The sequence below is a fragment of the Anarhichas minor genome, unplaced genomic scaffold (assembly GCF_050575085.1).
Source record: "Anarhichas minor isolate MPS153535 unplaced genomic scaffold, ASM5057508v1 ptg000014l, whole genome shotgun sequence".
Classification (NCBI taxonomy): domain Eukaryota; kingdom Metazoa; phylum Chordata; class Actinopteri; order Perciformes; family Anarhichadidae; genus Anarhichas; species Anarhichas minor.
In genome coordinates, this window is record NW_027466460.1 from 7,581,871 (window position 1) to 7,605,293 (window position 23,423).

Consider the following 23,423-nt stretch of genomic DNA (forward strand, 5'->3'; position numbering starts at 1 on the left):
ATGGCTTTTACAATTACTTTCAAAGACCTTGTATACTATGACTTTTTGACACTTTACTGTTTTTTGAAACTTTGTTAACTTACTATAATAACAACCTTGTAGGTCTCTAGCAGTAAAGAAAGCAACAACTGGATGTACTGCAGTTTAATATTTAAAGCACCAATGAAAGTAAAGATTCCAGAGTAACAAAACATCTGCTCAACAATATACAAAACAGCTGAGTGAGATGAAGAACAAAGGGTTGGGCTACCACCAACTCATTTAACAAACAAAACAAATCAAATTAACTCGTACACAATGCCGCTTACTTACTACAGCTAACAAAGACTGAACAAAATAAAAAGAAAGCATATCTGACCACCACTAAATTCAGTGTTTTACTAGACCGTCAAGTTTCCCCGAGTGTGGTGCCGAAATAGTGGATGAATTTACAAATATAACCAAAAATAAATTTCTGCCCAAAACCACTAAGCTAGTGCCTCTACGGGTTCACTTTTAACACAACACCTAAATTATCACACAGATTTACATTGCAGAGAGAGAGAGAGAGACACTGGGGCAATCTACTCGGGTTAAATCACAGCCGCCCTGACATTTTCTCAAGGCAGGTTTTATCAGCTGGGACGGTAAGCAGACAGGCAGATGGTTGTCAGCTGGCACCAGAGTCAAAAAGATGTCGGGGCCGGTTGAAATTGGGGAAAGACTGGAGCACCAACATAAGATGGAGATCCAGATGTATTGAGCAGGTGGGAATCCCTCTGGAAGGGTGGATGAGAAAGGAAAAGACTGCACCACTGTAACAGGCTGACAGATTTACCCTTTTTTTTCTTTTTTTTATACATACTTTTCATGCCTTTTTTCAACATACTATACTATTACTTTTGTTTTTTACTTTTTAGACAAACTCACTTTCATGACATTGTTTGACATATTATACTATGACTTAAATACTTTTCATAACACACTTTAATATGACCGTGTGGTGACTTTTTTGAAAGACTATAAAATTGCTATTTCAAGACACACTATACTATGACTCAACGAACTATACTGTGATTTTTGTTGTGACTTTTTGGACTTTCTATACTATGGCCGTTTTCTGACTGACTTACGATGACATTTTGTACTTTTTGTAGACACTTTACTATAAACTTTTTGTGACTTGACAACATACTATGACTTTTTTTGAACATACTGTATTATTACTTTTTTGACATACTATTCTATGTATTTTTTATGAAACACTTTACTTTGACCTTTAATCTATGATATGCTATACTGTTTTTTATGACACTTTTCCTATGATCTTAGACCTATGATCTGACATACTATACTATGGCTTTTCTTTTATAACAAACTTTACGATGACCTTTTTTTCGAAACACTATACTATGACTTTTTGGACATGCTATCCTATGGATTTTTAATGAAATACTTTCACGATGACATACTTTGACTTTTGTCATTACATTTTTATAACATACTATACCATGACTATGCATTTTTTTGAACGGCATAGTAAACTGACAATTTTACGATATACTATACTATGACTTTTGTCACGACATACTATGCTATATGTTTTTGAATGACATTTATGACACTTCATGATTTTTCATGACATACTGTGGTGTGACTTTACAACATTTTTGATACATAGTATTCATACTATACTATGAATTATTTATGATATGACTTTTGTAACAACATACAATACTATGACTTTCATAATTGTATGTCATACTATGACTTTTTAATTTACATACTAAACTATGAGTCCGGCATGGAAAGCCAAAAGCATTTAATAGTTTTTAATTTTAAATATCCAATAGCTAATCATTTGAGGGTTTTTAACTAAAGAGGACACTGCATTCCTAGCATAAAATGACATACTGGAATGCCATAAAACAAAGTCATAGTATATTATGCCATGAAAATGTTTTTCTTTTTTTCTAGATTAATCAGAAGACGTGTTAAACTATCTTTATACATTCCTTTAATGACAGATGTTTGAACCTGGAATTTGTTTTTAATTGTCTTTATTCTTGCATTTGTTGCAGTCAGAGGCATTAATAGTACTTACATTCATTATCAGATGAGATGTTTGTCTGTTGGAACAAAGCGTCACGAAGTGTAATAATTGAAAATCAGATTTCAAAAGCATGTCAGAGAAGCAAGCATTTACAAATCCTTACACATGGCGCAATTATAACCAATTGGAACATTTGGTTGGACAGTGTCCTAACTGTCAACAGACTGCTCTGCCTCTTAACACTGCGTCGTGGACCGTTATTGTAAAATGTGCACACTGGGATTTGATGATAGGGTTGACACTGCAATCAAAGCAGTAGTGTGTCCTCTGATTCCCTCATCTGTAAGATGTGTTTTTCTACCACTTCTGATGTACAACCAGTACCTTCTCTCCATGACACGGCTGCTGTACAAGCTATCACTGGCTCCTCTGAGCGGTCTGCCTGGTTGTCAGCCAGTCGTGCTCTCACTGATGCTCCTGTGATGGCTGTGTAGTTGCTCTACATTAACTCCTTCCTCAACTTGCTTGTGTGACATGAAACTCACCCTCTACTGGGATTCAAAATCTGCCATGCATTTGAGCAGGAGCTGATCAGAGATATCCCTATTTTGTTCAAAGTCGTCCAGGCTCTCCAAGTAGTCCTGGTCATCCTGTCCGTCTCCCCACACGTCATCCGTTGCCTCCTCTGGACACACTGTGCTCTCTGGGGCCTGGTTTGATGCCTGGCTGAGTTCAATGTTGCCCGCATCATCCATTAAGTAAGCCTGTTCTTCTTCATCCTGTAAGTGAACAGAACACATCATAAATACACCATGTCTTTGAGCTTTAAAAAGATTTCCTGGCTACGTCAGTCAGGATGCTAGTTAAAGTAGAGCAAACTAACCAGTGTCATGATATAGCTGACGCAGATCTCCTGTGGCAGTGGGTAACCTGTAACGTTAGAATTATTTATCTCAGACAGGTAGCATTGCCACCATTGAGCACTCCCCATAAACAGATCATGTAGCCTTCATTTGTTTTAAATATAAAAAGTCAGTATTAGGGTCATAACTTACTTGAGGACCTGAAGTTCCTACATTCAGGATCGTGACACTTCTGGTACCACACTTCCTCTTTCAGGTCCACAACAATCCTGCGGATGGAGGAGAATGTGACCAAATCAGAAGGGAAGTGACGGACACGTCACACACAAACTTTAGCAAAACATGAAACAAACATACATACATGATGTTGTTGCTTTTATGAAACCTGTCCACGTTTTCACACCAGCGGTATTTAGCGATGTCGTAAACAAGCAGTTGTTCAACGGCAAAGTAGCTCCATCGCCTGATGCCTGTTGAAGTAAACATATCGGACAGTTCTGACATTGCTGATATCAATCTTTGCATAGTAACTAGTGCATAATGACATGGGATGGTTTGAACACACACACACACACACACACTTTGCAACTCACCGAATGTGAATAGCAACTTACTGTATGCTATCGAGAGGTATATATAAATATATATAGGTATCGGAAGCATAATAGACGGAATGAATTGGTTGAAATGCAATCTGGGAACCCACCAGTTATTGTCTGACATTGACTTTTTATTGGTTTGAAATTAGCTTGTTAACTAGCTATTTGTGAAACAATCTAATCTTACACGTTGTTTCTCAACTCCAGTCTCGCATCTCAAGTTGCTAATCGGCTGTAAACAACAAGCAGCGGACAGAAGGAAGTCTTCTTCAGGAATATCAACTGGCTACACTGGAACCCCAGAAATAGGTTTTGATTTATATCATTGTGAACTGAATGTCTTTGGACTTTGTAAACAAAACAAGACTGAAGTCGTAAACTAGGTCTTGAGGAAATTGCGACACGCATTTTTTCACTGTTTTCTGTCAAGTTATAGACAGTATAGCATATCATTAGCCCAGACACTTACTTCCATGGACGCCATCTTTTTTAATCACAGTTAGTACAAAGTTGTCCACTTCTTGATGAGGGGACGACAGGCAGCCAGAAAGTGAACCTGCCACTTATGGATTTGACAAAAAACAAACAATGTGGAAAAATCTCAAGGTAAAATATTGATACTCTGACTAATTATGTAATAAACTGTTGATGCATGCACAACATAGAGCGAAGCCTCGTTTGTCAGTTCAGTGCTACCTGGATATGTGGCTGATCCCTGCTGGCAATGAGGCCTCGAGGTTTTGGATTCCTTTGTTTCCGGGACGTCCGACGTGAGAATTCTTTGACCTGTGAAACTGATGATACACAGAAATAAGCTCTAAAGCTGTGGCTTGATGAAGGCAATGTTTTCAGAAAACCGAGTTTAAAAAGTGTTGTACCTCATATTACAGACTAGGGAAGCCAAGAACACACTTTCCTCCTCGGAGACTCCTTTGTCAGGTTTGTGAATAAACGTGTTGTCATCTGCCACAGTGAATGCAGAGTTCTTTCCCACTTTTGATGACTTGTAAAGGCGGAAATTTCTGTTCTTGGTGTAAACACCTGTTTTATGTAAAAGTATAATTATCTACTGGCAATGTTTACAAAATGGATGCATTAAAGAGGTGCTGAATGTATCAAGAGAAACATTTTAGTGTCTGATATAAGGGTAAAAATGACAAATAAAAGCTTGTGGTTTCTCTTACCAAGATCAACAAAAAGACAGTCTTGGCCGTCCTTGTTTTTCACCTGGAGGAACTTGAGGTCTGTCTCTTCCTGCTTGCACCTCTTGGCTTGTGGACTCTCAGCCATCTCATCTGCCTTTGCTGGCGTCCCCTCAGAGACGGCACGAGTTCTGCCGTCAGTACATAATTGAGACAAATTACACAAAGAGATGGTAGCAAAGACATTTATATATTTATTTTAACATGTCTGAAAAACAAACCGTGTTTCACTGTTTTCTGCCACTGAATTCATCCCAACATTCAGGCCACTTTTGGGTGTGCTCAGGACTGGGTGGAGAATTGCGTGGATAAACCTGCCTAAAAAAACGACAGGATATATGAACTGAAGTAACATCTGAACAAAAATTTAAAAAAAAAATTTGTTCCCTCCATGAAACACTGGACAAACCCATATGAATGTTGTCTTTGAAAGCTGCATTTTGGAGATTGAAGATGAGATGTCGACTGAACTTGTCTTCCGTGCTCGAGTCGAGATTAAGGACATCATTTGCAGAGCACTCAATCCCATAAACTTCCATTAGCTTGTCACAAACATACTGTCGAGACACAAAACATGGAGCGGTAAATATCATACAGCTGTATATCATACATCTTTAGGTAAGGAAGTAACAATTAAAATGTGGCTGGAAGATTTAATTAATACCCTAGAGCAGGGGTCTTCAACGTTAATCATGCATACATGCTATTCAAATTGACGTTTTTATTTTAAACATAAATGTGGAAACGAAAAATGAGTGATGGCCTATTAGTGCCACTGCCATGCATAAACATACCCGTTATCTTGCATACAATACTGAATTATTTTTTAAATGTAAAGAAATGTGAAAAAATATGAAATATTGTCTAATCAACCAAAAATGTCACGACTCCCCTGCAGTACCTCCGCGGACCCACTAGGGGTCGCAGACCCCCTGTTGAAGACCTCTGCCCTAGAACATTCAATATGCCTTAAAAAAAAGCCCTTGTAAGTATTTTGTAGCTTGACATAGAAGAATACGAGTGAAAGATAAAGACATTTTTTGACTTTTTCATTTTTTTGTTATAACTGCTCTTTGATTTTTACTTACTTTACTAAATGAATGCCAAGTGAACTATTTTGTAACACATTCTTTGGCTTTATAAATGTTGAACTGAACAACAACAACTGAATCATTGTTACCTGCATGTGAAGCAAGCTGCTCAATAAAACTAAATATATCAATATGTCAATGAAGATGCGAACAGTACGCTACCTGGATAAGTGAAGACACCATAGCTTTACCATCAGCTCCGTTGTTTGAGGGCTTGTGGAACTCCAAGTCAAAGTAAAGCTTACAAACAGCGCCATCTGGTATCACCTCATAGCAGTGCATCAAGGACTGTGTGTAAGTCCTGAAAAAAAAAAAATCAAGTGACAAATCATCATTGATGCACACCATCGCATTTTAACCATTTGACAATGTATCTTTACCTGTAGTAATGCCACAGCTCACTGTAACTGGTGACCAGGAAGATCCTTTGACCCAGAGATGTCTTTTCTTTTTCAAGTGCAAAAACATGTACAGCCTAGGGAATGCAAGGCACCACGGTCAGCTTTCTGACCTTTACACACAGGATGTAACATCTAATGTGCAGTCTAATGAGATAGTCCAGCGTCACAAGAGTCGTGTGTTACTACTGTACCTCTTTGCAGCTCTGAGCGAAGCCGATAGCCATACACTGACGAGGAAAGAGCTTCCAGACGGAGGAAGGCTGGCACGGCCACAAGCGAGGTTTGTAGTGTGTGGCCAGAGGTTTCAGCTGGAACGACTGAGCAAGCTGCTCAACCTTCTTCAGTCGATCTCCCCACTTCCTCATCTTCAAATGCTTATCAACCGCTTTTGTTCGACCCTTTATTGCACCCACTCAGTGACTTGCTCGAGGAAACTTCAGCAGAGGGGAAGCTGGAACTCTAGTCCTCCTATCATCTTTTCAACCTGAAAAAAAAAAAACGGCATTAGCGTCACAGAGAGGTGTTTTTGTTATTTAGCCTACTGGGTGGACCAAATAATACGAACACCTGTTAGTACAACATACAATCTACAATTAAACAGCCTCACAAACTACATCCTCCAATATGATAACACAGATATAACCTCCATAAAGGTAGGATTTATTACAGGACTGTTGTATTATACTGCATTAGTTTTAGCGCTTTCAGTGTCACCAATCAACTGGTAACTCAGTGTATATTAAGTATATTAAATATTATGTAAAATAGGATTAGATGTATTCCTAAACATCCCAACAGTACACAATATATACTGGTCCTACCTCAACCAGCTTCAACATTAAAATGCAGTTTACATCAGTGATCATTCAATAATATAACAAAATACTCTGAAAGGAACAAAACTGAATAAAGACTTTTGATACTTCAATACAATACATTTGCTGCTAATACTAAGGATTTTAACCTGTTTTTATTGCCAGATCAAACAGCACGGTTACCATTATAAGTCTTGGGCATTGCGCAGACGTTAGACGTTGTGGACTAACCATATAAACAAGCTGAAAAGTTAACGCAGTTTATCTAAGCAGTAACCGTAACATTTGACTTTAACGTGATGTCCTAATGTATTTAAGAGTACATTGGTCATAACTCACCGTTAGTTAAGACTCAAAGGTACAATAAGCCAGTAGGCTACGTTACCGCTGTGTTTATGTCAATAATCCAGGTATTCAGTCCCGTCTCTTTCTCAGTTGAAACATAAACACACAAGTAGTTTCAGCCTCAGCGTCGTTTTATTTTTGGCGCGTCCTGAACCGGAAACAGCGCTGCTTCCTGTTTCCGGTCATAAAACGGGATCGTACCAGACAATAATATTTGTTTTTGTTACTGTAAATTATCGTCAATTAATAATTATATGTGTAGCCTTATGATGAAATAAAGTGCATGCATCGTAAGCGTAATGTGTCTCTGGTCGGTAGCTACCAATCATGTGACTTCACACTTCCGGCTACATAAAAAAAAGAAGAAAAAAAGCCTTAAACTTAAGAACATTAAACAAATATACATATAAAACATAACTTTGCATTGGAGGAAGAAGCTATTCACAAGCACCAATGAAAACACCATATGCTAAAGTCATCAGGTAAGTAGTTGTGCATTAAGAGGTGTTAATTTAATTTATCAACAGTACACACAGTGGGCATCGGAGGATCTTTTTAGTACTTGTTTTACCTTTTAAAGATTTTATCAAAAATGACCTGTACAACTTTTATATTAAGTATTTGTGCATTCCTTCCATACTGAATGCAGTATATGTCTGCTTTATGAAGTATTATTTCAAATGCAAGCAGCAACAAATGAATAGTGTCTATAGCTATTTAGTTGGACAAAGGGAAATTAAAAGTTTATTTATGGGTAGATTGTCAGGCTTCTCACAATCAAAGCAAAAATATTAACAGCTATCTCTTCAAAGGTTTTAGCTCAATTTCACCGATATGACTTATCACTTATTTTACTTTTGGGAGTATTGTTTAAGGAGAACATGTGAAAAAACAAAGCAAAGCATATTATGACTTTATCATAAAATCACAATTTAGGAGGTTAGAGAGAAAGAGAGAAAGAAAGAGAGCATTTGAATGAAACTGGGAAATTAAGACAATTTATTGCTGGGCTGGACCATTTACGTTTATCTGGTTTATAAAAACATCTGCGACAAAATCAGCAAGAACTTACAGTAACTCGGTAGCCGAAGCAGAACAAGTAACTCAACATCAGGGCCCCCAAAGATATGTTATTTCCTTCCACAGGAAATGAAAAGGCGTTCCTGGTGTGATACGTTTTAACTTCCCCAAAGTGTTCTGCTGAAAATGATCACTTCCCTGCACTTGGATGTACACAGACTAGACTTTTGCTCCATGAAATTAATTTTCCCTGCTTAAGGTATGAGCCGTTTGACATTTTCTTTTAGTTTTAGTGTTTAATCATTCATGGTTATATAGGGTGAGAAGGTGGGTGACATATTCCAAGAGTGGAAAAAATAGGAGATCGAGGGCTTGTCTAAACAAAGTAATTGAGCAACAAGCCAGATCATCCCATTTCTGGACTGCGTACAACTTTTTATACAAGTTTGGTCCTGCAACTCTCTTCTTGGTTTTCTGTTTCAGGTCAGTGTAGATAGAAGAAAAGAAAAGCCCTTCAAAATGTGCGACAGAAGAAAACTGCTTCTTGCTGCAATTGTTTTCTACTACAAAGTAAGTTGTTGTTTCTCTTGAAAATAGTTATTTAAACCCTGTTGTGATGTTATGTTAGATTTCAAGATAATATTTGCTTGTCTTGAAACTATATTTTAACTACCATGCTCAATTAATTAAAGGTGACTGCAGGGAGCGCACAACTGGACATGGCCCCAAATGCTGTAGATTACATGTACGACGGATGCCGTGAAGAGGCCATGGAGAAGTTTATCCATTCAGGTCTCTTAAGACAAGAGCTAAACAACAGTAAGGAATTCCAGGAAGCATGGGATGCAGATACTTGTTCAAAGCTGATCCCTGGAGGAACAAAAGAACATACCGCTGCACTGTTGGCATATGCTGATTGGAATGAAGAAGGAAATACCTTTGACAATGCAGTAGAGACACTGGGTGGAAATGTAAACATCTATGAAAAACAATTCCATTTCAAGGCTCTTCACTTCCTGCTCATGGATTCAATGTTGCTTCTGAGTACAAAGAATTGCACGACTCTGTATGCTGTCCAAGAAAAAGAATACACAGCACAAAAGGGCTCGAAGGTGAGATTTGGAAGGTTCGCCAAAGTTTACTCAAGTGTCAGAAAGCTAATGGTCGATTTAGACCAGAAAGTCCTCTTTAATATCACTTCTTGCTTCTTTGCTAACCTTGGAGACATTTGCAGCCAAGACCAGATGACACTCATATCTCCAGCTGAAGTGTTCACTGTGGAGGCAGTAAATAAAAAAAGTGAGGATGGTAATAAATTCACTGAGATCGTTTTGAAAAACTCAGAACTGAGCAGCTCGCACAACTGTTACAGTCTGTCAGGGTAAGACATTTTCTTTATAATAAATACAATATTTTGCTCTATCCCATGATTATTAACAGTGATATTATGATTTTCAACATGATTTATTTATTAAAACTGTTGAATGTTAAATAATTCATGAAGAATTGTCTGGCATCAGGAAGTAAGGGGCAATTGTGGCTCAGTGATAGAGCGGGTTGTCCTTCAATCAGAAGATCGGCGGTGCGATCCCCGGCTCCACTAGATAGTGCTGATGGGCAGGTGGCACCTTGCATGGTAGCCCTGCCATCAGTGTATGAATGGGTGTGAATGGGTGAAGGATGACATGTAGTGTAAAAGTGCTTTGAGTGGTCGGAAGACTATAGAAAGGCGCTATGCAACACAAGTCAATTTACCATCAAATGTTTAAAATAGATACAAAGACCACGTGAAATCACCTGACTTTATGTATATTTAACCAAAACAGTCCCTTAAAGTTCCAAGCCCACAATATTTTAAAGCCCTTGAAAACCTGGTTGCAGAGCTTTATTATTTCTCTAAATCCTTAAATATTAATGACAAGCAACAATCAAACTTAGTGTTTGAAAAAAAGAAGATTGTAACACTCAATAATCAACTTGATCAACTTCTTGCAGGCTGAGCGAGGGCGTACATTTTGGTTTCCAATGTCCCCAACAATGAACCTTTAAATTGATTAGATAATGTTTAATTTCCATCTATATTAGAAAGATTAAGTCGTTTATAGTATTATCTTTGATTGCTGATGGTGTCTTTTCAGCTAAAACAGCTAAATGATCTTTTATCTGAAAAGGAAGGGGAGTTGTGGGACTTTTTACAGCCCTGACGAGTGTTTACAGGCTTCTCACAAGCTGCATACAGTCAGGGCGGCTTGTATGTCCACGCCCACTTCAAACCAGTGAGATAAGCTGAGGGAGAAAAAAGGCACAAATCTCTTTCATGAAATAACTTAAACAGTTTGCAATTTGTAAGAAAAATGGTGTCTTCATGTAGGCCAACCTCGCTCATAGTATGATGCAGATATTTTTTGCAAAATTACCAAAGATATTAACGTTTCTCTCTCTTGATTTCCATCTCTCTAGGTCCCCAGCTGATGTCTCCACCCAGTGGCTTGTGTTGATGCTTGTGGCTTTATCTCTTTTTTTCTTTAACTATTGAGAACAAATGGGACAAAAATAGCTGCTCAGATTGCACTGAGAGTTACACAAAATGCTTTTTTTGTACAGTTGAACAATAAACATCTGTTTTGCTTCGATGCTGCCAAATAAGGTGTGGCAAACTTTTGTAGCCCGCTGAAAAAATAGTCATAACACTGTTGTTTAATGGCTTCAAACACATTTGCTTTATGCTTATCAGCAAATATATACTGTAAACTTATATTTCTGAGGAAAGTGTTCTTTTATACTTTTGGGGGGCATTTCATATGTTTGAGGGAAACATGATTGAAACTTTTCATTTGTCTTTAATACAAGGTCAAATAATTAATAGTTGTTTCCTCTCATGATAATTAAAACAATCAAAACCATGAGGAAGATTGATATTGAATTCAGACATTACCCTTGTGTTACACCATTTTACATTTCTCAGAATTACAGCATGCGCTATGATGACAATATTGTGGTGCAAAGTGGCATCAATAGAAGTAGACACATACATAAGATCATATATTGTCGAGTGAAGAATGGACTGTTTAATCTGTAAATGGCATGCATAAGTTTATTTAACTTGTCTTCTCAAGTTCAGTGAATTTAACATAACTGTTTTTACATTTTACAGTTAATCTATATCATAATACAATTACATGTAAATTCACAATAAAAGGCTATATATAATTTGTGTCTGTGTGTTTGAGTCTGCATCAAAACATCAGAATATGATATTGTACATACTTATTATATGCAACAAAAAATGAATACTTACAGTAAACAGTAACTATGTTAGTACTCTATGAACAGTCACAAACAAGTTTTTTTTAAATGCAAAATGCTTTTTTCAAACTAACGAAAATTACAACAGCAAGCACCTGTGAACGTACACCCAACCAGGATCACTTAATATCAGGGTCACTATAATAGATTTAAGGGCATTAACGCTGGAAGAGCAGCAGTTATACTGATGCTGTAGTTATAGTTGACGAAATTCACTGAGTAATGGTCTGATGTTATTAAATATATGTGTAACATGAGTACACAAAATGTCAAAAGCAGATGAAAGTATATGATGATGATGATAATGACAAAGTATTTGAGATAACAATATCCTTGGAAAGTTATACTCAAACTGAAAATACATGTGTCATGTTTTTGTGTTGATTGGGTTAACCTTAATTACCTCCATGATCTTACTGCGTATCACAGCCACTGCTGTAGCTGTTGATAAACGGGCCAAATCATCAGGGAGGCACGACTCACAGTTTGAAAACCTCTGGTGTAGTTTGAAAAGACATCAACAATATTTCCAGATTTCTAAACGTTCACCACAACTATCAGAGTTAATTAACATTATCAGACCTATAAGTAAAGAAAAAATCTGAATTTCTGAGCTCAAATGAATGTGTCAAATACAGCAAGTTAGCTGGATTGTGTCCAGTGGAGACAACTAACTGTCTTTATTATGGGCCTCAGAGTTGGGTCTTAACCTGTGTCCATGGGAACAAGTGCTCTTGTCTTTGCTGAGGATGCTGGTGTCGACCCGAGATAGGGTGCACATGCTGCTCTGGCGACCCGGTCGAAGTCTTGTGTTTCGGAGCTCCAGCTCGTCGTAGCTTGATACCTGGACAAAGGGACACCAGCGGAAAACCTGCTTGAAGCCTGCCCGGAACCTGCAGCAAAATCAACCCGACATGTAGTCATGCTGCTGTGTACAAATACAGTATTTATATGTGTGTTTTTGGTTTGTGGGGGAGACTTATGAATACTCACCTGCTATTAAGGCAGCAGTAGATGATTGGGTTGTACATGGTGGAGCTCATTGCCAGCCACAGCACTGACAGGTAGACCTGCTGGATGTACTTCCATTTGCTCAGACGCTTGTTGAGACCCGTCACAATGAAGTAGACGTGATAAGGCAGCCAGCAGAGGGCAAAAGTCACTACTACGATGATCATCATCTTCACCACCTGCGAGACAAAGGAGATAAATGATTACATTATCAACAGGACACCGTCACAGTGCAACATCGTAGCCAAAAGGGGGTGGAATTAAAATAAAGAATATATTAGGATCTTGTAATGGGAAAAAATATATTGAACTCTGTGTGTCCGTGTTGTGAACCCGAAACTTACGCGTGGTTAAAACTATGCAGTAATGAGGAACTTGTAGTTGAAATTCTCATCTTACCCGATAACTGTAATTGGTTCTCAGTTGAACGCATCTAGCAGAAACTAGATAATGAGCAGATCAAGACAGCCTGTGTCAAAAGACCTCTACTCCCCTATGTATGATTAATCTAGAGGAGTGGACCGCTGTATGTATACAATTATGTGGTGTCTGATACTTAGTCGAAGCTTTGCTGAGCTGTGGTATTCTCTTCCCTCTTGCAAGAGAATAAACAGACAAAGACAAACTTGAATCTTGTTAAGACTTTATTATTGATTTGTGAACAAAAACTCTCTTCTCCCGATTAACCTAGAAATCTTCCACAACATTCTCACAACATGAAAACATATCATCCAGTTTTCCCTGTAGACAACGACATTTTAAGATTTCTATATTATAATGGTTATTTTGTAAAGTAAAGAAAGCAAGAAAAACGTTGTTGTAGCCGAGACGGGGTTAAAACCAGGAGAAAATGATGCGTTAACAAATTTAGTGTGGATGTAATCTGAACTAACTCAGAACATTTAAGGGGTGTAAAACCAAAACAATGAGCTAAAAGCCTCCATAGAGGTGGGAGGACCTGCATAGTAGGGTGATAATTCTCTGTGAGTTTGTCACTATGGGATACCTTTCACAATACTCATTTGATAAATTGTCAATACAAACATTTTTGATTAGAGCAGTTTAAAATATATATATTTTTAATTCCACACTATCTGAAAACTTCTTTAACTAGAGCAACGTCAAAGGAAGCCAAAATCAAAATGCCATTTTACTCTGGTTTTGAATATTTGAAGCCATAGCTGCCATTTTTATGCACATTGTCTCTGAAATATCAATTATTTTGTTTGTTTTCCTTCATTCTGCTCACAATAAAGTTTCCATTCAATGCGTCCAGAGAGGGAAAGGTCAGCGATGACGCATCAGACCCAGCAGGTTCCAGGTAGGACAGATGAAAGAGCAGCACAGAACTCATCAGTGTGTTGCAGCCCAATGCAGAGCGGTGGGGGGTTAAAAGGAGCAGGAGGCTATTATCAGCAGAGGCTCATCTGCAGGATGGAGATGAGAGCGACTTCTTCTTATCTCCAGCCCAAATGGCATCTTGTCAGAGTGGGCCTTTATATCAAGCCTGACATTGTCTTGTAACCTTTGTTCCCTGGCGTTTATAAATCTCTTTTATCTCTCGTGGCTCAATTTCGCCAGCAATATGAGCCTCTGATGATTTTTTTTCTATAAAGCCCTTGAACAGATTGTAAATGGCAAACCTGCACCTGTTGCTGTCTCTATTTCTGTACACTGAATGTGTGTATGTTTGTGGTGCCAAATAATATTAGAAATGTAAGTCTAGCGGGGAATCTATTCTCAAGTTACTGTCAGTTTTTGCTCAATTCATTATGCTCATTTTACAGTCTAATTAGGATGAAATTGATGAGTGTAAATTTGCAAAAATGTATTTTTAAAAATGAATCCTTCTGCAGCCTAACCCTTCCAGCTATCTCTTTTAATAATCCAGAGTATTGATTTGCAATATTTGTGAGGTGTATCAATAAATTGTTGTACTCTTTAGCGTTAATCCGGAGGCTGACTTGATAGATGCTTGTCATGACAGCTGTGATGACCTTAATCCCTGTTTAACCCAACCCTCACAGTAACTGCTGCAAAGCACAGTGCACAGTCTGCCTCTGAACGTTTGTCTCTTCTTCTAGGCTGCCGTTGCATTTGCAAAAAGTTAAGTTATGTTTGCAAAGGTCTATTTCTAACACATGGCAGTATACGTATATAGAGTGTACTTGTTCTAAGTTCAGAGTTGAGATTTGTTAAAATTCTTGTTGTCATTTCTTTCTTGTCTTTCTTTTCTGCAGAAAGGGTGAAAACTTTTTATCTGCGACCAGCTGCTCTTCAGATCGCTTTGTTGCTCGGGCCACAACAATTTCCCCACCCTTTGGCAGCCACAGTTTGCGCACTAGGAGGCTGAACTTTGACATGGTGGTTGTTTTATCACACAGCAGCAAATCAGCTAGGCTGTCCTTATAGTAAAAAACTGTCTTCGAAATGTTGAAATGTTGAATCATATCTGCCAGTTATATGTCATTTTGTTGGCCTTTCATGAACAATTTGAAGAACAATCTTAACTTCTACATTTGAGGAAAAAACCTTATATACATGTACATAATCTGCTTACAGATAAGCCTGTTTGCTTCCCCTCCAAAGACACGCAAACTAAATCAATAGAAAATGTGCAAATTAATGAAATAAATGTGGCGTTTACCTTGCGTTTGGCTCTGAGCTGTCCATGATAGTTATCAGATGAGTCTCCTGGGATCTTCCCTCCCCACAGAGTCAGCCCCACGATGGTGTACGCGATGCCCATCACCGCTAAGGGCAGCACGTAGACCAGAACTGTGACTATGATATGATACCTGCAAAAGTGGAAAAACACATCACCAGTAAATATTTTAACTGGTGTGACAATGACAAGCGGGATGAAGAGATTGTGCGCGATGACATATCTGAAGTAAATGGTAGACACAACCAGATGATGCACAAATACAGCCAAGTTTTGACATGGTAATGACAATAAAGCTTGACATAAGATCGAAAGGGGTTGTCAGTGTTCTCACATGAAGGGGTCGTCGGCCATGCGGGGCCAGGCCACGTAGCAGAGGGTCCTGCGGGGCAGAGTTCGGATGGTGGAGAAGTAGCAGAGAGGGAAGGCCAGAACCACGGCCAGACTCCAGATACAGACGATAACTCCTGTGGTGGCCTTCGCCGACAAACGAGGCTTCAGAGGATGGATGATGGCCATGTACCTACAGGTCAGAGGTCACAACATAGGCCCGAGCTATTGCTTTTTTGGTAAATTCAAACATAACACAAAACATAACAGTTCCAGTGTGTTGCACTTAATGCAAAAATGACCACAACTGGCATTTTGCAGAACAGGTTACTGTGACTCACTCACTATATTGCTCAGATGAATATCTGTCAAAAGAAAAGCTGTTCAATAATATGGATCAAAAGCTGTTCAATAATATGGATCAAAAGCTGTTCAATAATATGGATCAAAAGCTGTTCAATAATATGGATCAAAAGCTGTTCAATAATATGGATCAAAAGCTGTTCAATAATATGGATCAAAGAGTCAAGAAAATGTCACAGCACCTTTTGAAATCAATTAAGATATTAGTCATGATGCCTCTATTGGTCATCACTGTTTTTTAGGGTAGGGGTCAAGATTTAGTTGATTTTCAAGTTTTTCTTTATTTTCTGCAGAAAGGTAACCATCTTTCTTTCTTAACAAGCCTGTACCATTTAGCCTACTAAAGTATATCTTTCCTTTAACTTACTAACCTTCTCTTCAAATAAAAGGCTCTCAAAGTGCAGAGACGTTTAAAGTCCTTCATCTCTACATGTTTCATTGAGAGCACAGCAACAATTGAAAAATGGCTCGAATTTAGTAAAAGTAAACTGACCCACATTTTTGCATTCATTTATACCAAATCACTGTAAAATGTAAAATAGCTCATGTTGTAAAAAAATCTGGAGGCAGGCAGACACGTTTATGGAAACAAAAACAAGAAATAAATGATCAATATGTTAACGTGAAATAAATATATCACTATATCAAACACTTTTGCACTTTCAATATGATCTTATCTTCATCATACCTGTCGATGGATATCGCGGTCATGGAGTAGATGCTGGCGAACACCGCAGTGACCGGGAAGAAGTTGTGAAACCTGCAGTACACCTCTCCGAAGTACCACTCTCCGTGAGCCGCGTAGATGAAGTTGATGAGCGTGTTGAACGCAGCCATCGAAACATCGGAGAAAGCCAAGTTCAGCAGGAAATAGTTGGTGACCGTTCTCATCCGCTTGTGCGCCAGGATAATCCATATCACAATCAAGTTTCCGAAAACTGCCACTGCCAGCACCGTGCTGTAAGCCACTGACCACAGCGCGATGCGCCACGCCGGCTGCACGAACTGGTTGGTCAGGTTCCTGGTTGTGTTGGATTGATCCCGTTCAGAGGCCATTCCTCAAGTGTCCTCAGTCTGATCTGATTCAGTCGGCTGCTGTCAGGCGATATGAATTACTTTGGCGACTCTGATGCGCAACATACGAGCAAGATGTGACCAGAGTGACAGAGAGAGAGTGGTCCTGATGCAGCTGCATTACGCACAGCTCCATGGAGGATAAAAATATATATAAATTCAGTTTACCAGGTTTTCTCTCTCTTTTTTTTTTTAAATAGCCTGGCACAATCCCTAATCACATACATCTATCAATGGCTGCCAAACTGATATTAGCAGGACATGGCGGTTATTTCAAAGCAACATTAATACTTAATTAATTCATGGTAGTATATGAGAGATAATGGATTCATTATTTCCGTTTCAGCAGTTTTTGCTCTCAAATTTGCAGTGGTGGTGGACTATATACCATTTAAGTACTATTACCACACCTTAAAATGATCTGCTACTAGTAAAAGTCCTGCATAGAAAATGTTACTAAAGTTTAATCAGGAAAATGTATTTACTTAAAAGTGTGACAGTAGGGGCCTATTATTATATGTTTAGAGTACTCATGCATTAATGTAAAAGATGGATTTTTCTTTTTTTAATTTTTGGTATCTGACTGAAATTAATGAATATTTTTAATGTAGATTAATCTGCTGATTATTTTCTTGATTAACCAATTTCTTGATTGAATGATTATGAAAAAAGCGAGAAATGTCTCATTATTATCTGCAGAGCCCAAAGTGAAACCTTCACAATGTTTAATAATTAAAGTGAAGTAAAAGGCACAATATTTCCTTCTAAAATGTAGTAAAAGTATATTGACATGGGAAGAACATTCTCAAGTAAAGTACAAGTAACATTTTACTTAAATACAGTACTTCAGTAAATGTAGTTCCACCACTGCAAATTACGTTACCAATTTTATCCAAACAAGTTACAATAAGTGCATTCAACCTCCTCCTAATGCTGACCAAATCTGATCAACAGGTGTGCATTGTGTTCATTTCTTCCAGCCCATTAGCTGTTTCTCTTCAAATCATGACTTTGATTCCAATGGGTCATGTCCAGCATTAGAGCTGTCTGAAGCCTTGGATGACTCTGAGAGTGATCCAGTTAATCCTTCATAGCTGTGCCATCAAAACAACGTCTCTGAATTGTATGTAAGTTGGTCTGTATGAACAGATCAAATGTAAAGGCCATTACTGTAAGTGTTGAACATATGGAAAAGGCTTTTGATGATACGACTCTTTGTCATGGTTAGGTAAAGAAAACCTAATTCAAAGACATCTCTTCATTTTTCACCTCCAACATTATCTATAGATTGCTCCAGTCTGCCTTGTCGATTCATTTTCAATTATGTTTGACTGCAAATCAAATAATAGAAAAAGGACCAAAGTTAAGATATATTTGTCGAAATATAGTCACATCGTTAAGAATAGACTAAATCATCAAAGACAATTAATTATTTCAAACCCTTTACTCAAACAATACAACAAATACAATTAATTTGAAACAGATTTGTTTTTTAAATTACGTTTGAATGTCTAAAAGTGCATGCTCTGAAAACACAGCCACCAACATGTTTTTAAGTGCTTATGGCGAGTCAATGTCATATCAGGGTTATCATAGTTATGAGTTTTATGTAAATATCCAAGTTGTAACTACGACTGGGAATTTTTTCCGAAAGCTTCATTATATCCGACTTGGCTGAAGTGACTGAAAACAATACAGATGCCTAATATCTGCCAAAAAAAGTTCAGACAATGTAATCAAAACCAAATGTAATGGATATTGGGAGATAATGTCAAAGCACAGTGATTTTATCCTCATACACCAATTTCTTAAATTAACCAACCGTCTTTGTGACTCTCGTGAATCTTTTTTTCCTGCTGGTTACAACTGCCAATTAGCTCAAAGTGTACCTGCTGCGCTTGTTTTTGCTGCATTGTATAATGTGTAAAAAGTTTTCTTATGACATGGAAGTACTGATAGATTCTGAGGTCATAGGTCAGGGTCTTCAGAGCACACAAACACATGAACTGTGCACGCTGGGAAAAGACCACAAGAAGGTCAGAAAGTCTGTTTCCTCTCAGCAAGACCTCATTACCCAGAGGCCACCTCTTTTGGGCCACTCCCTGTCTCAAATGCCAGTGTTCAAGCCTCTTCCAAACACACCCTGTTCCCCCATAATAAAAAAGGTCACAAGTTATTAGGTAACGGATGACAATATCATTAGCTGCATCAAAAATTCTTCTTCCTGTATTTCATCTGAATAATTCAGGCATCAGTTAATCACATGGGAGGTGGTGTCTGATCTGTGTGTAACAGTTTAATCTGTGTAAAGCAAACAGTGAAATTGACTGACAAGAGGAGTTTAATACAGTCAATACAATCCTGTGGAGAAAAGTAAACTTGTAAAGATGTTTTTGCATCAATTTATGTCCTCAATACCATCACCAGCTGTGTATGAATGTGGATGACTTTCAATCTGTCCTGTCGATGCTTCTGTAGCAACACATGCACCGACAATAGGTCGTTGTCGAGGTCAGCTATGTAAGATTATTTTTTAAATTTCACATCAGAGGAGAAGCTATGTTAAAGACTGTTCCTGAAATGACACACCATAAATTTAGATTCTGTCCCTTGGCCCATCTGCATTCCATTTGTTCAGGGGAAATACAGCAGTGACTAAACCAGAAAAACGGCTGCCAAGCTGTTTAACTGCAAACATTTCACAAAAAACTCTTTTTTCTCTCTGTCAGATGCCACACAAACTGGCATGCAACCACTTATGGCAAGCTATGTAAGGTTGAAGGGAAATCCCAAAATATCCAACTCAGACAGCTGGCAGCAGTGGTGGAAGAAGTACTCAGATCCTTTCACTTAAGAGTACCAGTACAATAATTATTTAAAAAAATAAATGCGGATGACTGCAGAAAAACTGGAACAGCTAACAAATTATTGAGGTTCTGAAACGTGACAAAGTGCCTTGACTACGCACTGCTTTTTTGTGAGTGACCACAACCTTAAACGTTTGGGAATCACTGGTTTAATTTCTAGCAATGAACTGACTTTTCTAAGCTCATGATGTGGTTAGCATGTAATATAGTAATCTGAAGAGTAACTTGTAACTATAGATGTCAGATACATTTTGTGTATTATAAAGTATTGTAATTCTGGAAGGATTTTAGATTTCCTCTTAGTCTAAATTTTAGTTTTAGTCACATTTAGTTATTTTTATCCTTCATAGTTTTAGTCTCATCTAGTTTTATTCTTGTCGCCAAAAAATCATTTTAGTCAAATTTTAGTGCTTTTAATCAAAATGTCTCCTCTCTTAATTTTTTATTGCTATATGTTAATTTAATCTTAGTCCTGTGTCAAATGTCCTCTTTATTCAGAATTTCTTGAATATTTCAGTCAATCTGGTCTAGCCAAAACAATAATTTTGTACTCATACTTGAGAGTAAATTGACTTAGTTAATTTCCACGACTGAAGAGCAGTAATCGTAATTCCTCCAATGGGGAAATTTGTACATTTATCCATGGACTTCAGAGCTTTTCTGTCATCTTCTGGCAGCAAACACGATGGCAAAATGGGAGTACATGCTTGTGTGTGTAATGAGACTATCACAAACACATGATTTGTGGCTCCTCCAATATAAAATACTTAAAAAACGTTACCTCTGTTTTGTATTAAATTGTCATTGTAAAAGCTGGGCTTTGTTATAAATCATGAGGATCAATCGGCCAGATATCAACAGGTTAAAGGTTAAAGGAGCTGAACAAAGACATCTCAAAATCATTGAAATCGTTGTTATTTGGCAATTTAGTTTTCATGACTTTCATGCAGTTAAAGCTTGTTGGGTTTTACCTAAAATTTATATAATTGATGTAAAATGAAATGCACTGGAGTTAACACACAGTGAGAGAGAGAGTTAGAGAGAGAGAGTGAACGAGTGAGAGAAAGCAGCTTATGACCAAGTGACTGATCCGACAGGATTACATGTCTAAATGGAGTTTAGGACTTCCCTTTAGAGAGAGTGAGAGAAATGAAAAAGACTGACAGGGTTATATGGAGAGGAAAGATTTGAAAGATGTGAGGTAATCAATATTTTTTTGGAGATACATTTGTACATTTAGTAGATTAGTAATTCCCAATTCAATACCCTTCCAATGGGTCACAAGATGCATCTGAGGGTTAAAAGAATGATTAATGTGACAAGAAAGAAGAAAAACAATTATTTTGTGGGTCTATATGTGTGTGTGTGTGTGTGTGTGTTTTGTGAAATACTGGGTAGTTTTAGCTCTGATAGCCTTGAACATTTATTAAAATGAAATGTATAGAGGTTGTAACGCAGGAACTCATGATGCCTGAGACAAGGGACCACATGAAGACACACTGCTTTATACAAAAGGGTCACAAGCGAAAAAGGTTCGGAGCCACAGTAGATCATAAAGGACGAGTACTGAGATACTGAATGTTGAGCCATGTAAAGAATGCTGTGCATGTAGCTAAAGTTAAAGAGCACTGAGAAAGACAGTAGAATAAAACAGTTTGTATTGTTTGTCTCCCTTGTAAAAGAGTTTCCTATACTTACCTAGTATAATATAGTTTACAAAACAAATAAGTATTCAACGCATTTGAATCTAATATGAATATCAATTCAATGATAAACAAATTAAATCAAAGTAAAAGTAAACAATTGTGGAGTTAATGCTGACAATTTAACTCTCACCGACATATTTAACATACAAGGACAACCAACTAAAGAGAATAAACAAGAAAAAAACAAGCATAAGCTATTGTAAGAAACAACCACTGCAGCAAAATGTTACCTTCTTTATCCGCAAAGAATTATTCGTGAAGTATTTAATGTCAAATGCAAAAGAAAAACATTATTACCATTTTAGGAAAGTTGCAAATAATGTGCATGTTGTGTAAAATGAAAATGACTGACAGTGTGTGATACTTTAAACTAGGACTCAAGACAAACATGACTGGGATACCCCAGGGCACCAAACATTAGTATTTTACATTTATAAAGAAAACAGAAAACAATGATATGTCTTTAGGAACAAATCGATTGACATGAAAAAGACAAATTGATATAATAAAGCACCTGTGAGGTATTAACACAAGTGGCCTATAACTCTCGGGTCTGCAGGGATACCAGTCGTGGATCAAACTGCGCTTCAACTTACTATCTACACCAGTTGTAGCCCATCTGTCCTAAGCTACATCACTTATACGAGTATAACATTTCTGTGAAAATGAAACTTTACAGCGCTACAAACACATCTACTGCAGCACGTTTTAGATCTTTGATCAGGTTCAAGGTTAGCAGCTCACAGAAACAATGAATCCACTCCTGCCTCAAAGCTTAGAGTACAAAAAATGATTATTATTATTAATCGTTAATTTCAAAGTCGTGAAATAAACCAGACTTGACTGCTCACATTAGCTCTAACAAAAAGCAAACCAACAAAATGCAGTTTAGCATCTAACCAGAAGTGCAAAAAGCAGTAAAGTGGAGAGTAATGTACAGAGTATATACAGAATAAAATATGGAATAGTGTGGAATAAACAGAAAGGGGGATGAATACACTAGATATCTACAGTGTGAGGAGTATTAACAGTGTGTATGCTAACATACAGTACATACAGAACAGACAGTATTAACAGTGTGGTGTAATTACAAGTAATACTAATATTAGACTAATATATACAGAATAAACAGCTGGAGGTATGATATGACTACAACGGAGGCTCCTGCATCAGTGAAGCTTAATAAAGAATGCAGAGTAGTAGTTGTTGTTGTTGTTGTTATTGCACCTCAAAGTTGCACCCAGTCCAAAGAGCACTCAGAGAAGATCTGGCTGGTTAAGTAAATAACAGAGAGCAAGTTCCTGTTACATCACTAAATGTCACACTGCTTGAAATTTGAGCTGAAGAACATAAAGAGGTGGGCCGTAGTAGACGAAATGCAAGGAAGAAGGAGGGCCGACTTTGAAACTATGTGTATAAGTATGTGGTTTGTGCTCTACTTTGCATTCCTTTGAGTCTGTGCATGTGAACGGTTCATGGCTCTGACTGGAAAGTAGCTTGCAGAGTGCCTGTATTACTTTGCTGGCAGGTTATGAAATACTGCATTACTGTCCTGATACGACTTCCCTCCAAGTTCAAAGGGCGCTGAAGTGCAGTGAGTGCCGAGCAGGGCTGGATTTTGAAAGAAGGGTAAGACGTGCAAGCGTGAACGTTGTTTCTTGCATATATTAATACCCTTTTTGATGATTCATGCTTTCATTCTTTGCTGATTATGTCACTTGAACGTTGTAGAA

The 23,423-nt window shown here is 37.7% G+C and overlaps 3 protein-coding genes across 4 annotated transcripts; 1 reads left to right on the plus strand and 2 right to left on the minus strand.

The window, feature by feature from the left end:
- Positions 1-129: 129 nt before the first annotated feature.
- primpol (primase and polymerase (DNA-directed)) lies at positions 130-7,811 on the minus strand. The gene is made up of 16 exons (XM_076091284.1): positions 7,343-7,811; positions 6,380-6,672; positions 6,168-6,262; positions 5,950-6,088; positions 5,106-5,253; positions 4,918-5,014; positions 4,679-4,827; positions 4,373-4,535; positions 4,191-4,288; positions 3,964-4,056; positions 3,257-3,365; positions 3,088-3,164; positions 2,916-2,962; positions 2,578-2,811; positions 2,084-2,108; positions 130-758 (listed from the first exon to the last, which is right to left on the minus strand). The coding sequence occupies exons 2-14, from the start codon at positions 6,551-6,553 to the stop codon at positions 2,581-2,583; spliced, it is 1,620 nt and encodes a 539-aa protein (XP_075947399.1). The 5' UTR covers positions 6,554-6,672; positions 7,343-7,811; the 3' UTR covers positions 130-758; positions 2,084-2,108; positions 2,578-2,580.
- LOC142949568 (ecto-ADP-ribosyltransferase 4) lies at positions 7,622-11,578 on the plus strand. 2 transcript variants are annotated; one of them, XM_076091287.1, is made up of 4 exons: positions 7,622-7,830; positions 8,852-8,938; positions 9,061-9,749; positions 10,829-11,578. In XM_076091287.1, the coding sequence occupies exons 2-4, from the start codon at positions 8,888-8,890 to the stop codon at positions 10,902-10,904; spliced, it is 816 nt and encodes a 271-aa protein (XP_075947402.1). In that variant the 5' UTR covers positions 7,622-7,830; positions 8,852-8,887; the 3' UTR covers positions 10,905-11,578. The 2 variants fall into 2 exon arrangements, with proteins under 2 accessions (XP_075947402.1, XP_075947401.1); XM_076091286.1 differs by lacking the exon at positions 7,622-7,830 and adding an exon at positions 8,478-8,627.
- Positions 11,139-17,099, minus strand: LOC142949566 (neuromedin-K receptor-like). The gene is made up of 5 exons (XM_076091285.1): positions 16,732-17,099; positions 15,685-15,873; positions 15,333-15,483; positions 12,668-12,864; positions 11,139-12,567 (listed from the first exon to the last, which is right to left on the minus strand). The coding sequence occupies exons 1-5, from the start codon at positions 17,097-17,099 to the stop codon at positions 12,345-12,347; spliced, it is 1,128 nt and encodes a 375-aa protein (XP_075947400.1). The 3' UTR covers positions 11,139-12,344.
- Positions 17,100-23,423: the final 6,324 nt, after the last annotated feature.

Coding starts and splice junctions, on each gene's coding strand:
- primpol (XM_076091284.1), bottom strand. CDS start 6,553: ATGAGGAAGTGGGGAGATCGACTGAAGAAGGTTGAGCAGCTTGCTCAG. Junction 6,263..6,379: donor TCGCTCAGAGCTGCAAAGAG/GTACAGTAGTAA, acceptor TGCATTCCCTAG/GCTGTACATGTTTTTGCACT. Junction 5,015..5,105: donor CAAAGACAACATTCATATGG/GTTTGTCCAGTG, acceptor TCGTTTTTTTAG/GCAGGTTTATCCACGCAATT.
- LOC142949568 (XM_076091287.1), top strand. CDS start 8,888: ATGTGCGACAGAAGAAAACTGCTTCTTGCTGCAATTGTTTTCTACTAC. Junction 8,939..9,060: donor CAATTGTTTTCTACTACAAA/GTAAGTTGTTGT, acceptor AATTAATTAAAG/GTGACTGCAGGGAGCGCACA. Junction 9,750..10,828: donor AACTGTTACAGTCTGTCAGG/GTAAGACATTTT, acceptor CCATCTCTCTAG/GTCCCCAGCTGATGTCTCCA.
- LOC142949566 (XM_076091285.1), bottom strand. CDS start 17,099: ATGGCCTCTGAACGGGATCAATCCAACACAACCAGGAACCTGACCAAC. Junction 15,484..15,684: donor ATGGCCGACGACCCCTTCAT/GTGAGAACACTG, acceptor CCACTTTTGCAG/GTATCATATCATAGTCACAG. Junction 12,568..12,667: donor TACTGCTGCCTTAATAGCAG/GTGAGTATTCAT, acceptor ATTTTGCTGCAG/GTTCCGGGCAGGCTTCAAGC.